Here is a 15361-nt window from a genome sequence, read left to right on the forward strand (position 1 = left end):
ACTATGTTATGGAAGTACTGGAAAAAACCCAACTCTATAGCTATTTTCAAATTGCAGTCAGCATTACATTCTTCGATAACTGAAATCTGTAAGAATTTGAAGTTTCCAATGAAAGTTCCATTTAGAAAATGGTATTATTTTCAATTAAAAATTATCTCCCTTATTTTCAGAAATAAAGTACAATTCAACTAAACTCTCAATTATAATAAAGCAGAACATCTCATAATTTTGATTGAGATTGAAAGGACTTCTGTGTCTGATTCCAATTGGCTAAACCTTTCACAAATCAAAAGGAATAGATTATGCTACTTGGGAGAATTGTTTTTATTCTTGTTAAAAAAGAACTTGATATTTTAAAATATTATTTTTCATTTTTATTTTGAAGGCTGAAAAATGAGTAGTTGTTTGCAAGATTATTATTTTCTCTTCATTTGTGCCCAATGAGGTGTTTAGAACACACTTAGAAAGTGGTAAATGATATGGTAATTAATGTGTCATGTAACTCTCCCAACCAAAAAGTCTTGCTATGCCTCAATACATGTTTTTCACTTAAAATTATAAGGTAGAATGACTCACATTCTATATTTGAATAGCTTATGCTGTTAATATCTTATTTGTTCACTGTTCTCCAAATTTTTAAAATTAATTTGTGTCACATCAGTTGTTAGGATAATCAGCAAGGCTTCTGCTAAAACTTAAAGAAGAATGTAACGATACTATCTCCAGATATCACCTACATCCAAAACCTAGGACCGGGTACAGAGTAAGCAGGTGAAATCCATAAGAAATTAATATGTTATTTTGAATCAGAATCTACTAACAGGGAATTTTTATGCTAAAATTTTCTTACTAAATGACATCACAATCAAACAAGAGCTGATATTTATTTCCAGGTGGTGATATCAGCAATAAGAAGTTGCTACATGAATAGTACATAATAAATCTGAGAATTAAATAAAGAAAACTAACTGAATATCAACTAAATCAAGTAAATTAGAATAAATAAATAAAGCCACTTTGAGGGCAAAAAAATAGTAGCTAAAATGTTTATGACTACATGCACCTGTCTCTCCATAGATTAAACTTAAATCTATCTTCTAACAAATGCCTTAATGGCAATAAGTAAAATCCTTAATTATGTTTCTAAAAATCTCTTAAACTTTAGGATGAATGATTAGCACAAACTGTAATATAACACCAAACAAGTATCATTTCTTCAGTATTCAAAATGTGCATGTGCTTTAAAATATGTCTTCAGATTTTTAGCCATAGGGTCATCTACATAGCCAACAATAAGTCTCCTAAGGACATATACAACTTACACATGTCATGTTCAAAAATCTTTTTAAATGCACATAGTATCTCACAGAAGGGGACAACAAAATTTGAAACACCAAAAGTGAAGCAGATGGGGACACCAGAAGCTGGAAGGGGCCTTGCCATTGTTTTTCCAGCAGTTGTTGCAGTCCTGTTGAAAACATCACTGATACTCAACCACCCAAAGGATACTACCCAAAACTCTGACACAGATGATTGGGTTTGGATGTCCTTTCTGGAGAAAGAGGATACGACAGGTAGATTAAGAGCTGGGACCCTTACGGAAAGCTAGAACCTGAAAGCTCTTGGGAGGAAGTAAAAGTTAGAGCTAGAAACACAGACACAAACAGAGACAGGGAGATGAGAGAGAGAGAGAGAGAGAGAGAGAGAGAGAGAGAGAGAGACAGACAGACACGGTGGGGGGCGGGGAGAGAGAGAGAACCATTGGCAACTAAAACCTTGGCTTGCATTCCACACCTGCATCTCCAGGGCACAGGTACTTAGATATCTGTCCCACAGAAAGCACTGGTGAAGGCACAGAAAGCCTGAAGAGCACTACACAGAACCAAAGTACTGGATTCCATTTGTCTTCCCAAGAGAAGATGTAGTTCATGCCACCTCCCAGCTTTCAACTCCCTAGCACAAGGTCCAGATGTTAAGGCAACCAAAGAAAATATAGGTGCAGAATTGGATTTCATAGGTTGTAAACTGTGCAGGACAAAACTGAATGCATTTCTACTTGAGATGATTACAAATCTATAGTGTCTGTCAAAGATGTCATATAACCAAAAGGGAGGTCTAGAAAGAATGGGTTGCTTTTTAAAAACCATGTTTATGCTACACTGAGTTGAGATCATTCAATTGTTAGGGTCACAAGACTATATAACCTGATTTAAGGCACATTTTAACATATCTGTGAAAGAGTGAACCATGGAAATCGACAAAACTTATCAATGGAGCTACTTTCCTCGTGTAAAAGTAAGGAAGTCCCAGCCACAAGACTTTGAGCTTTTTGGTCTCATCGGCAAGCTATCCCAATCTGAGAACATTAAATATCACTTTCACATAATTTACTTTACTGATACTCAAGACTCACCAAAAAGTTTCTTATTCATGTTTTCTTTCCTATATAATATACATACAGGTAAAGGATACACCTATCATAATACATGTACACTCCAGATATCTAACTTCTGGGACAATAATATTACATTGTAAATCAACAAATATCCCTTGTTATTATATATCAGTTTTATAGGCATGGGAATGTGCTTCTGAGAGACAGACACATGGGGTAGAAAGTCAGTTGTTAAAGTAGATCACATTGGCCACCCAAGACCATTGTACATTCTCCACAGTGTTGCAACTTTATAAAAAGTCTTGTGTGACTCTATTAACCTTCTCTCCCATGGTGGAGGGGTTAGGTATGGCAGTGCTATTTTGCCAGATGTGATTTCTGTGATGTATTGAATTCACATTACTTCTCCTCACGGTTGTGCTCAAGCACCCACCAAAGTGTTCTGCAGTATCAGAAAGAATTCATTTTCTCTATCTTTTACCTTCTGCCCTCTCTTATTTTTTCCGTTAAACATAAATATTATTCCTGCATCTAGGATAATGATTTATTTTACTAGAGTCCTTGAACTCACTCATTTATTCTTTTTTTTTTTGAGTGCTATCTTTATAAATCATTTTTCCTGAACTAAATAGAATGTTTCCAAAGAATACTTACTATCGAAAATCTCTCATCATTAAAGAAATTGTAAGAGCTGACCTGTTTGGGAGCATGATTTATAGCATGTAGTAAACAATTCATGATTGATTGATTGATAATATTTCTAAAATTTCTACCTAAAATCTGTACCTAAAATCTCTATTTACTCTTAGTAAAAGCTAAACAAGCAGGTGCCGACACAGGTGAGACTAGAATGATTTTATCTGTTCTGCCTCCGTTTTCCACTAGAATAATTCTTCACAGGATGGTTCTTGTTTTTTACAGAACACTTATACCTATCACACCTGCAAGGGTTAAGGCAGGACCTGCAGAGGATGACACTATGGAGCAATAATTTCCTTGCTATTTTATGCTATCCTTTGGGGACACTCAATGTAGTTCTATGACCCAAATAAAAGTCTAAATCTGGTAATTTATTATTATTTTCTACTTTAGCGTCTTCTTATAGTAGGAAAAAAATCACATTTTCACAACATGCTGAAATTCTACATAAGTAACAAGCACAGTTATACGCTGTTTCAACCTCTCTGAGCTAGCTACCTGTATTATTCAAATGCCATCATTGGTAGTACAATTTGAGTTTTTAAAACATAGCTTTGAAATAAATATTAGCAGGCAGATGAATTTTCATAGATGACTTCATGAATACATATGTAAGACATGTTACACTATTACACCTACTAATGGTGGAAACACTGTAAATAAATAAAAACACACATTTCAAAATATTTAGTCACCTAATCTCACGTGTCAGAATTTGTTTTTCCACCACCTACATTTTAAATACTATCTTTCCCCCCCAAGAATTAAACTTTGGTGATTTTTCTAAAATCATCCACCTTTGCTAAAGAGGCAAACTTTCCCACTTTTTAAAAAATTACAGTATTCTCATAAAGAATATGACAATGGAAATTTCTTCGCAACCCCATCATATTTAAAGAAAAAAGTACAACTTGAAGGAAGAGAAAAAGCTAATCACACAGGTGTATTTAAGATCAGATTGAATTTATCTACACCCTTCAAAATCATTGACTCACTCTGAACTCCATGGGAGCGTACTATTTTCCAGGTTTCTGATGCCACTTCTTTGACATCCACTTGATAGTGATGGATAGGTACACCTCCATGGGAATCCGGCTTATTGAAAGAAATCTTGGCTGTGGTTTGTGACAGCTCTATAATCTTCACTCCATAGGGACTGGATGGTACATCTATGAAGCAACAATCACAAAGAAAATGTAGCCTTAGTAGTACAGATGGCCATTGTACAAGTGGCGTGTTGTACAACTGTGCACCTGAAACTGTATAACTTTGTTAACCAGCATCACACCGACACACTTAATAAAACTGTTAAGGAAAATGTATATTTGTGAACAATTTCAAAGTGAATAAATAAATAAAATGTGATTAAGAGCAATGTGATACAACTTTTTGAAAGAAAGTACAGAATTCTGAGAATTAGAAATGCAGGAAGGGCACACTGCCTGTACACTTAATAATTTGAATTACAAAGCTTGCATAAACTGCTGAGTGATCTGTTTAAATTTCAAGAAAGTATAGACTAATCAACAGTACTACTACACGAAATAAATAGTGAAACATTCAAAATCAAATTTCATTTATTAAGGAAATAATATCACTTCTGCCTTTTTAATACAATATAAGCATTTTATTTGCTTTCAAAGAAAACAAGCTTGTGAGAGAGAGGATGGAGAGGGAATACATGTATAATTAGGACATAATAAGAACTAAAAGAAGACTTAGAACCATTCATATAAATAATTATCCTTTGTGAAAATTTGAGCTTTGTTTTATTTTTCACTAAAATTATCCTGATAATTTTAGGGCAATTGTTAAGTTTAAAGAAAATTCTATTATGAACTAAATAAAACTTCAAACTATTTGTCCTAATTTCATGTAGGTATTATTCAATTAAAATAAACCTTTTTTGAGATATTTAAGTTTTAATTCCTGAATTTAAAAAGCCACTATAAAATTGCTCTGGGGTGTGTGTGTGTGTGTGTGTGTGTGTGTGTGTTATCAGTCCATTACTCACACTGTTGCAAGCTCAATAAGTTATCCTGAGTGGAACTTTATTTTCTTTTCTAGTATACAAAACTTTATAAAATATTATCAGAAAGGCCAAACACAAGGAGAACATTAGAGATAAGAAAGTCTCAATAAGGTGTTGGGAACCGCCCTGACTGGTATTAGAAGCTGAGACCCCCGCCTAGGCTAGGCTAAGGGAACGCCCTTGGAACCGTGAGCCGGCAAGGAGACAAAAGCTTATCTTCCTGGCAGGAATGCTGTTTCTGCTGCTTTGTTCATAACTGAACCCCCCAAAAAGCTTGGTCGGTTAGCCAAAGACGGGTAAGATTCCCCACGGGGGAACAACCCAAGCCAGGCACGATCACTTTTGGGAGGCCCCCCAAAAGAAGGACTTGGGGGGGGCTGCAGCAAAAGGGGGTGATGGACCCTCACTCCTCGGCTTTGACAAAGTCTGAGTTCTCAGCGTCTGGAAGAAAATCTCCTTATCTCTCGGTGGCCTTAGTTCCCGCGCTCCACCTAAGCCTGCAACAATGACGGGGAAGTACAGCTCGGTACTGGGAAGTGCGGATTTCCCGGGGTGATCAGGCCTAAGAAAGAACATGTAAATTACTGTGAAACCTTCTTTGTTCAAGAATGCTCTCAGTTGAATGAGGAGGGTCTTAGGAGGAAGCTAGTTTGTTCCTCAGCCTTACAGCTCTTTGACTCCCAACTCAATAGACCGGCAGAGTTCTTTGTTTCCTATATTCCTTACTTCCCCTAATGAGTATTGTACGTTACCTGAGTTATTATGCAAAATGAGCCTAATAAAAGCAGGTATGGACGGTAAATCAGCGCGCTCCTCACTAGAAGGGGTGGCCATTCTGTCCCTACTTCCCCACAGAAACTGGTTTGTCTCTGTGCATGTGTGTTTTTTCTCGCGTATCGTCGAGCCATCCACAGTGTGTCGTGGTCACTGCTAGCCGGTGACCCACGCGCAACAATAAGGAAATTAATAAAACCTCTACTCCAGAAGCATGAAGAATTAGGGGCACATTAAACATTCAAAATATCGTTTTATGTCTCTGAATCTCTTGTTGTTCTTTCCAAAATCACAGACAAAATAATCATAAAGTTTCATAATTTACATATAATCATGTAGTCAAGAAAAAGCTGAGCCTTGGAAGGTCAGCAATGGACGTGTTAGGAAAGATGACCAGAACAAAGACGTGGTGTTAGGGACCGAGGTTAGGATGATCGTTCACATTCTCTTATTCCCAGTTACTATGTATGGATTTGAAAAACGGACAGTGAAGAAGACGGATAGAAAAAAAATGACTTATTTGAAATATGGTGCTGGAGGATAGCCCTAAAGATACCCTGAGTGCAGAAAACAAGCAGTGGGTACCACAGCAAATGAAGCCAGAAACATCGCTGGAGGCAAAGATGACAAAATTGAAGTTGTCCTTCTTTGGGAACATCATGAAAGGGCAGGATTCTTTGGAAAAGACAATAATGTTGGGTGGGGAGAAGCATCAGAAAAAGAGAGACCAAATGTGAGATGATTGCACTAAAAAACCCGTAGGCATGAGCGACAGCAGCTGAGCAGGGCTGGTGAGGGCAGGGCGCTGTGGGCGACCCTCATCGGTAGGGTCACCGGGAGTCGGAGACAACTCAATGGCACATAATGTACATTACATAGGATATAAGTATATAAATAAATGTTACCTCTAGAACTAACCTTACAAAAATAATAAGGAAAAAAATCTTGATTGGAAATAATGCAGTGATTTCCATTCGGATACAATCAAACATTCATATAAAAGTTCATGGGTCTCAAAAGTCAAATGTGCTGTGTCTGCTAGAGTTAAAAGAGAGAACAGTAGGCCGCATAAAATATGCCTTACAAATGGTGCCAGGTGAGATGCTGGAAGGCAGGTTTACGACACTTTGGGCATGGGTGTTGTAAAGAAATGCAATAGTGTATGTTTATGCTCTTATTAGTAACAGTAAATTATTTGAAGATCTTGTGAAGTGCATTATGTTATAACATTGAGGTTTAGAAATAAATGTGTAGAATACCAATGCATCCTATTTTCCTATTAAAATCTTATCTGGAAATTAAAAAAATTAAATTATTGAAATCATCTATTTAAGCTGTAACGCTTAAGTATTTTCATAGTTTTCATGTTTCTTTCACCTTAACTTATAACTGTGGGCTATTTTCATCTGCAAGCTTGATCTAAAGTTTGTAGAAGAAGAAAAACTTCAAACACACACATTGTTTTTAACAAGCCTGCTAATTCTTTACCCCATGCTGAGTGACTCTCTAATGTCAACTAGGTCAAAGTAGACATCGCAGTGCTGATCATCTTCCATTTGATGATACATTTCAAAAGGAAAGGTGCTAATTAATGGAGAAGGAGAGGAAGGTGTAATTCCTTTTGGGATCCCACCTTTGACCATAGGCCTTGTACATGACCCTTGGTTCTTACACTGTCCACAGGCGTATGTACCATTCGCTAAGCTGTGCACCTCCACATGGTACACTGTTCAGAAATAAGAAATCTTTTTTCTTAGCTCTGTGGTACCATCACCAACCTTAGCCCTGTGGTATCTTTTTCCAGCCAGATAGTCTATATTCAGAGCTGCTGACTGTTACCCTGGCTTTTCACTTATATTGATTTTGTGCTGACCACTTCTTTCTGTTACCTGACTAAAAGAAAAAGCATGCTTATGATCTGCAGATCTAGCACTGTTCTGAAACATTTTTTTAACATTCTGATTTCATGACTACTAAATTATTACATATGTACACATGCACACATACATATGTACATATACCATTGAGAAAAGTACACTAGAATATACTCAGTCCTCAGGAAATATATGATAAATTAAATATGTGTTTCAGCAATTAAACATATATAAAGATATAGAACACACCCAAGGAAATAATATCTGATATGCCTAGAACTGATATCTACAATTCTTCCCTGTACTTTCTCAGTTGTTTTATAATCATATTCCTCCTTGATTCTCTCATATACATTACTATTAGTCTCAAAGTTATTTTCATCTTTCCTGTATGACAATTCTTGTATCCATTTCTTCCTTCCTGTTTTCACTGTTCACTCACAAGCCTAGGGCCTGTCTGCCTCTGCCTTTAATGCCATTTGTGGCTCTCGGCTTCCTTTCCTCTTGGACATCCCACCAAATTTCAATCCATATCGTGTATAAATGCAAAATCAATCTTTCTAAAGCACCACTCTAATCGCGTCACTTCCCTGAGTTGGGGTATTCAGGAGCTTCCTCTTCTTTACAACAGCCAAGTTAGACTTTTCACTCCCGCTTTCAGGATCCTGAATTATCTAACCTCACTGGGTATCATATTGTAAACAGATCATATTGTGTGTTTTTTTAAGATTTTATTTATTTATTTTTAGAGAGGGAAGGGAGGGAGAAAGAGACAGAGAGAGACACATCAATGTGTGGTTGCTGGGAGCCATGGCCTGCAACCCAGGCATGTGGCCTGACTGGGAATCGAACCTGCGACACTTTGGTTCGCAGCCTGCACTGAGTCCACTGAGCTACGCCAGCCAGGGCTGTAAACAGATCATATTGTAAAAGACTATCAAACGTAGCCCAATGTTTCAAATGGGGCTTGTCACTATTAAATTCCATAAACAATGCTTCCATCATTGTTAGCATATTTTTCCAAACTACTTCTTAGCACCTTCCAATTTCAATTGTTAATGAACGTCACCTCCCATCACTGAATGAAAAAATAGAATTGTGAAAATACATATTTCTTTATTTACTTTTCTTTTCACCTCTACCAGTCCCAATACAGAGATGGACAAAGAGCCTTGGCTATGCATCATCAGAACACAGGGATCCAAAGTGTACCCTGGTTCCTTAGTCAATTGAAAGCCCTTGAATGAGTTCCTTAAACTTTCAACGATTTTCCTCTCTAAAATGGAGATTAAAATAGTGTGCACTGCTAGAGTTGCTGTGCGCATCAAGTATGATAGAGGCCTCCAAACAAAACCTGAAATACACTAAGTTCTTAGTGAATTTTAGTCATTACAGCTTTTGCTGTCCTCCCTGATAACCATGCCCCTTCATTTACATAATTTTATATCCATTAAAATGTGTCAGTGTTCTAATCAAATTGTAGGTAACGGATAAAAATGTTGAGGTTTAGCTTAGAAATGTACGCTTGTCATAGGGCCAGTCTATGAGGTTGTTGTATGACCCGGTACAAATTAAACTCTTTGGGTCTCAGTTTCCTCATAAGCCAAATAAATGGTAACAGTAGTATCAACATCAAAGTTACTGTGGTGAGGATAAGCTGATGGATAAAAATCAATGGGAATTCACTAATGTCCTCAATTATCCTTTCTTTAAACAGGCTGTCAGTGCATAATGTTGACAAACACTTTGATACTTATACACATATATGAAGTCATCGTTTGATCAAAGTATAAATGTGAAAACATAGAAAGTATGTTTTGGTGATTGTTTTATCTGGTAAAGGGTAGAGGAAAAACATTCTGAGTGGCCATCTTATTTCCAGTAATATTTTACATATATTTTCCTATGTCAATTGTGACCTTAATCTTTTTTCATGAGTCCTTTTTCCTTTATCATTTTTTAAAAATTGTTCAAGTACAGTATTCTGTCTTTTCCCCCACCCCTCCCCACCACCCCAACCCTCCCTGCCTCCCTCCCCCATTTCCACCCCCCTTGTTGTTGTCCCTATGTCCTTTATATTTGTTCCTGTAAACCCTTCACCCTTTTCCCCCTTTATCCCCTCCCTTCTCCCTTCTGATCACTGTCATCCTGTTCTCAATTTCAATGTCTTTGGCTATACTTTGCTTGCTTGTTTGTTTTGTTGATTAGGTTCCTGTTAAAGATGAGATCATATGATATTTTTCTTTCACTGCCTGGCTTATTTCACTTAGCATAATGACCTTAATCTTATAGCCAATCAGCAACACATCTGAAACCCTGTAAATTCACTCTTTTTTTACTACCCTTCTAGGTTTCTCCAATTCCCAAATTTAAATAATTATTCTATTGATCTTTTCCCAACATATAATCAGATATGTTTAAAAAATTCTCCTCATAAGTAGTTATACTAACTTTCTGAATAATTGTTTTTAATTTTATTTGTTCATATATTTTTATGTCTGCCAATCCAACTAAAGTACTCCAGAAATATGTCTTGATTATAGCATTTTGCCTCTAATATTGCTCATTAAAGTACTTTTTACTCTTGAAGTATCAATGGAAATTATTTCCTCATACATACACCAAGTCTTGACCCTTCTCAAAAATCATGGATTTCAGTATATCATGATTAGTGGGACATTTCTACTATGACTTGTAAGCAAATCAAATAAAACACACTGATTATATATTCAATAATTCATGTAAATCTCCTATGAGCCAGGCAACTTTATGTTCTGGAGCAAACATAAGATAGTAATCACTCCTCTTATTGAAGGTATATTCTAATAACAAAAAATAAATGTAATATATAAATTTTTATTAACACTGGTCAAAATTAATCCAGGAAGAGAGATTATTTTAGGTGGAATTAAAAAGAATATTTGTAATGTTACAATTTTTTTTTAGCTTTCTTTTCTGAGAAGCTTTCTTTTTAAGATTTTATTTATTTACTTTTAGAGAGGGAAGGGAGGGAGAAAGAGAGAGAGAGAGAAACATCAATGTGCGGTTGCTGGGGGTCATGGCCTGCAACCCAGGCATGTGCCCTGACTGGGAATCGACCCTGCGACACTTTTGTTCACAGCCCGCACTCGGTCCACTGAGCTACGCCAGCCAGGGCAGTGTTACAATTTTTAATTAGGTGAAAAAGAATGTTTTTGCTAAAACAAATAATGTTTAACCAAAGACTTAAAGGAAAAGAAAATGACTCAAATTAAAAGTTGCCGGAGGGATGGGGCAGGGGTGATTGTGGGACTGGATGAAAAAGGTAAAGGAATCAAGAGGTACAAGTTTGTTGTTACAAAATAGTCATGGGGATATAAAGTTTAGCAGAGGGAATATAGTTAATATTATTGTAATAAGTATGTACTGTGCTGGGTAGGTACTGGAAATACTAGGAGGAACACTTTGTGAAGTATATGATTTTCTAACCACTATGCTGTGCACCTGAAACTAATACAAAATAATAATGAAAGTAAACTTTAATTAAATAATAAAATTAAAAACACAGTAAGTTCTATTTTGGGTAGCCATAAAATACCGAAATTAAAAATATAAACTAGGGGAAGAAAATAGAAAATACAAAGTTGAGATATGCTTTGAGCATTTAAAGAAGGCAGCCCATCTGGGGAGAGAGCTCCTTTCTGAAACAATGAAGATTATTTTAGGACACTTGAGTTTACCTTTATATACTTTGGGTTATGGAGAGGAACATGGAAATTGGCTGTGATGAAACCAGTCTCTACACTGCTACCAAGATGGTTGTTCATGATAAATGGATCTGGCTGCTTTCTGGTGAAAAACTCCAAACTTCCCTTGCTGTATACTTGATATAAAAGAATGTAAACATGATGACTGTGTTTAAGATCTATAATTTGATCTCTCACTACTTCTGTATCCACATCACCACCACCGATCCTTTCACACGACATCACCCTCCAGTTCCCCACCAGATGCCTCCTCTCCTCACCACCCCCTTCTTTTCACAGTACGGTACGTTTGTGCAGTCGCCATGCTTTTCCCCATCTTGCCTTTTCTGCATCTCTAAACCCATTTCTACTTATTCTTTCAGCCTCAACCTCAAGAGCTGATACCTGTCTTGAGGGGAAAACTATGTGAAGTATATAATTGTCTAGCCATTATGCTATACACCTGAAACCAATATAAAATAAAACCAAAAGAAAGAAAGCTGATGCCTCTTGGAAGCTTTTCCCAAGAAATCCAATCAGAATTGCATTTTATGTCCACAGCCTTATGATTTAAACTTTTGTTGGAACCTTTTTCTTTCTTACCCTTATTTGTAAAGACTCATTTTCAAATTTCCAAACTCAAGAACAGTTCCTGGCACCTACTAGAAACTTATTGTATAAATGCAGAGTGAATGAATTGACAGATTTTTAGGAATTGATGAGATCACAGACTCTTTGAAAATAATATTTAGCTATTCTAATTCCACTTGGAAGACCTTGGGCATTACAAAGTTAAGGGGATGCCATAGTTTCTGAAGAGACACAAAATGTGTCTTATAGTTTCTAAAAAGAGAACAAGACAGATTTTTCAAAACTAAATAACAAAACTGATCATGTGAAAGAAACCTGGTTTCATGTTCATTTGAGAAATTGTTCACAAATGAACGAAGTTTAACCTGCTTTCAAATTTCACGGAACAAGGATTGGATAAAATCTGGTATGGGTACAGGACAAGAAGGTGGACTATCACTCCGTACCTACAGAATTTTGTTCAATTGACCCAGTTTAACCTCTAAGCAGGTCACAACTCTCAAAAATGAATTGTATAGGCTTATCCATGACTTAGGTGAAAATACAGATGACTGTTTTATGATATTTGTGGATTAAATCCATCTTGGAAAGAGAGCTGAAACATTGAATTTGACAGGGTCTTAGTAGGTTAAAAAGATGAGCCCAAACTGACAAGGTGAGATTAAATGGGCTAAGTACAGAGTCCTGAACTGAGGTTTTAAAAAAATCAATTGTGAAGCACAGCACTTAATAGCAGTTTTTGTGGAAAAGATGTAGAATAAAACGCTAGAAGGAAAAATAAAAGTGACAAAATGAAGTGAAATTTTGTATTATTTAACATATACATAGTGTCCAGAATAATTGAGGTCATCATACCATTATCCAGTTTTATTATACGTGGATCCACAATGCCTAAATGTACCTATTGTAGTTAAAGAGACATTGACAAATTGACCTAAGTAAAAGTGACTATCATGAACTGTAATTTGGCCATAAGTGGCCAGCTAACATTTGTTGAGCACATGCCATGTGCTGTTGCTTTAAGTGAGTTTCCTCACTCAGTCCTCGCAAGAGTCTCACCAGGTAGATCTCGGAAAGGCTAGTGGAGCACTGAAACCCCCTTTACTCGGGAGCTTTCCCCCAAATCAGTGCTGGGTGTGTTCCTTCTGACAGTCCACAGCACAGCCCCTGCCCTAAAACTGCCCAGGGAGAGGTGGCTTTATCAGAAAAGGGTGTCAGTTGAAGAAGCAATGGTAGGATCATCATATTGAGGTTAAAAAATAAAAGTTTAAAATTAAAAATTGAATATAACAGCAATGAAATAAATTTTAAAGGTTAAGAAAATTATGAATAAAATCATTTGATGAGGTCTGGAAGTTAAGGCCTTTTAAGAAAAACTTCTTTAAAATACACATATATAAATATACAGAATGCCTTCTCAGATCACAATCTGTTGGAAGTAGAAAGTTGTGAGGAAGGAATTATAATCATTAATTATATGATTGCAATCGAAATTGCCTTTATGTGCCTTACATTTTTAATTTTCTCCAAGATAAATATTTAAATCAGAAAAGGAAGTATATTCCCTAGCTACAAAGTAAGACTATCACCTATGAAGTGCATTAAAAAAAACATGATAAATTATTTTTTAAAAATCTATCTCTCTGTTTTTGCTCTGTCTCTGTACTTGCATTTCACATTGTGGTAAAAAGTTAATGTGAAAATGGTTATCAAATACATATGTGAATGATCTGATTTACCATAAAATTATGTAAACATATTTATAAATATTGATGATTTAAATGTATGATTTAAGTCTCAGTGTTTACTAATTTTTCCATCATTATAAAAAATTGCAGTTGAATCAACACTTTCTACAAACAAAATTTTACCCTGTATTGGTCAAAACTTTTGAAATCTTGAGAGAATTGCATGATTCAAAAAATATTTCCAACAACATTATAACTCTTAGCTTGAATGCACACTTTCTCTTTTTCATGCCTGGAAAGAGGGATATCCACTAATTTCATATCTGCGTTAAAAGATAGGTATCAAATATATTTTTCATGAGAAGTGCTACAGTTAAGTAATGTTCAATAGAAGGTGCACAGACATTCAATATTTCCAGGGTATCTAATAAGATTGTTTATATTTCATCAATATAATGTTCTATTTTTTATAATTTTTCTAGTTATAACTCTTAAAAACAAAATACATTTTAGTCATTAATCAAATTTTAACTAAATAGGAAACTGCATCATTTGTATAAAAAGGTATATGTGTGTATTAGTATTTATATAATGTGTTATACATATACATGTTGATCATATATTTATTCAAATTTCATATTTAAAAATTTGCTTAATTTTCTCAGCAAATTTAAATGAGTACTTCAGAATTAAAATGAGTAGTAAATGTTTCTTTTCAGTACAAACAACATTTCAATTTATTATCAATGGATTTTGATGCAACTTAACACATTTCATTTTCCTAAAATTGAATTTGCCTATATAATGCTTTTTTTATATGCCTAAATACAGAGTCTTCTGCCCATATTTTTCACTGAGATTGATTTTCTAATGACTTCATGGTATACAATAAATATTCGTTTATTTCCTTCCTTCTTTCCTGCATTCTTCCTTCCTTCCTCCCTCCCTCTCTTCCTCTTGTCTCAACTCACTCTAATTCTTTGCCTTCTGGCTTTCTTCCCTAAAATGCTTTAACACAACCCAGTCTCTCCCTTTTTTCCCAATGTAGTGAAATTTAAATTGGACAATACCAGGTTTTAGAGTTACATAATAATTTTTGTATTATGAGCTTTAATTTCTTTTGACCTTTACTACTAATGATATTACTTTTGTAAATGTATTTTCATAGTAATAAAATATTTTCACAATGATATACAATTACAGTTATGCATAAGAACCCTACTTAGAAAATGTTTTAAAATATTTTCATGAAAGCTATTTATATATTAAAACATAACATTTCAGTGGTTTTCTAATATTTGTCTACCTAATGTTAGAAGGCAATAAATCAAATTTTGTATCACTTGAGCTGTACAAAGTATAAAATATGTACATTTTCAAATTTCTAGTCGATGTTGTATAACATAATGGCAAATTCTATAAATATATATGTATGTTTGTGTATGTATATGTTATATAGACAATGTAAATAACTAAGTCATAGCTGGATTTCTCATTAAAATAAATTTTACTCTACATGTTATTCCTATATCTTTAAATTTTAGAGGAAGAACAAAAATATTTTTATATATAAAAATGAGACT

The 15361-nt window shown here is 35.2% G+C and overlaps 1 protein-coding gene across 2 annotated transcripts in view; it reads right to left on the reverse strand.

Annotated features, from left to right (window-relative positions):
* NCAM2 (neural cell adhesion molecule 2) overlaps positions 1 to 15361 on the reverse strand; it is a 416937-nt gene that overhangs the window by 74581 nt on the left and 326995 nt on the right. For both annotated transcript variants that reach the window (XM_045851671.1, XM_045851672.1), the window contains exon 12: positions 4090 to 4263. In XM_045851671.1, coding sequence (XP_045707627.1) covers positions 4090 to 4263 — 174 coding nt within the window. The remainder of the gene's footprint in view (positions 1 to 4089; positions 4264 to 15361) is intronic.

This window comes from Phyllostomus hastatus, unplaced genomic scaffold (genome assembly GCF_019186645.2).
Source record: "Phyllostomus hastatus isolate PE091 unplaced genomic scaffold, TTU_PhHast_1.1 phas_contig_86, whole genome shotgun sequence".
Taxonomy (NCBI): domain Eukaryota; kingdom Metazoa; phylum Chordata; class Mammalia; order Chiroptera; family Phyllostomidae; genus Phyllostomus; species Phyllostomus hastatus.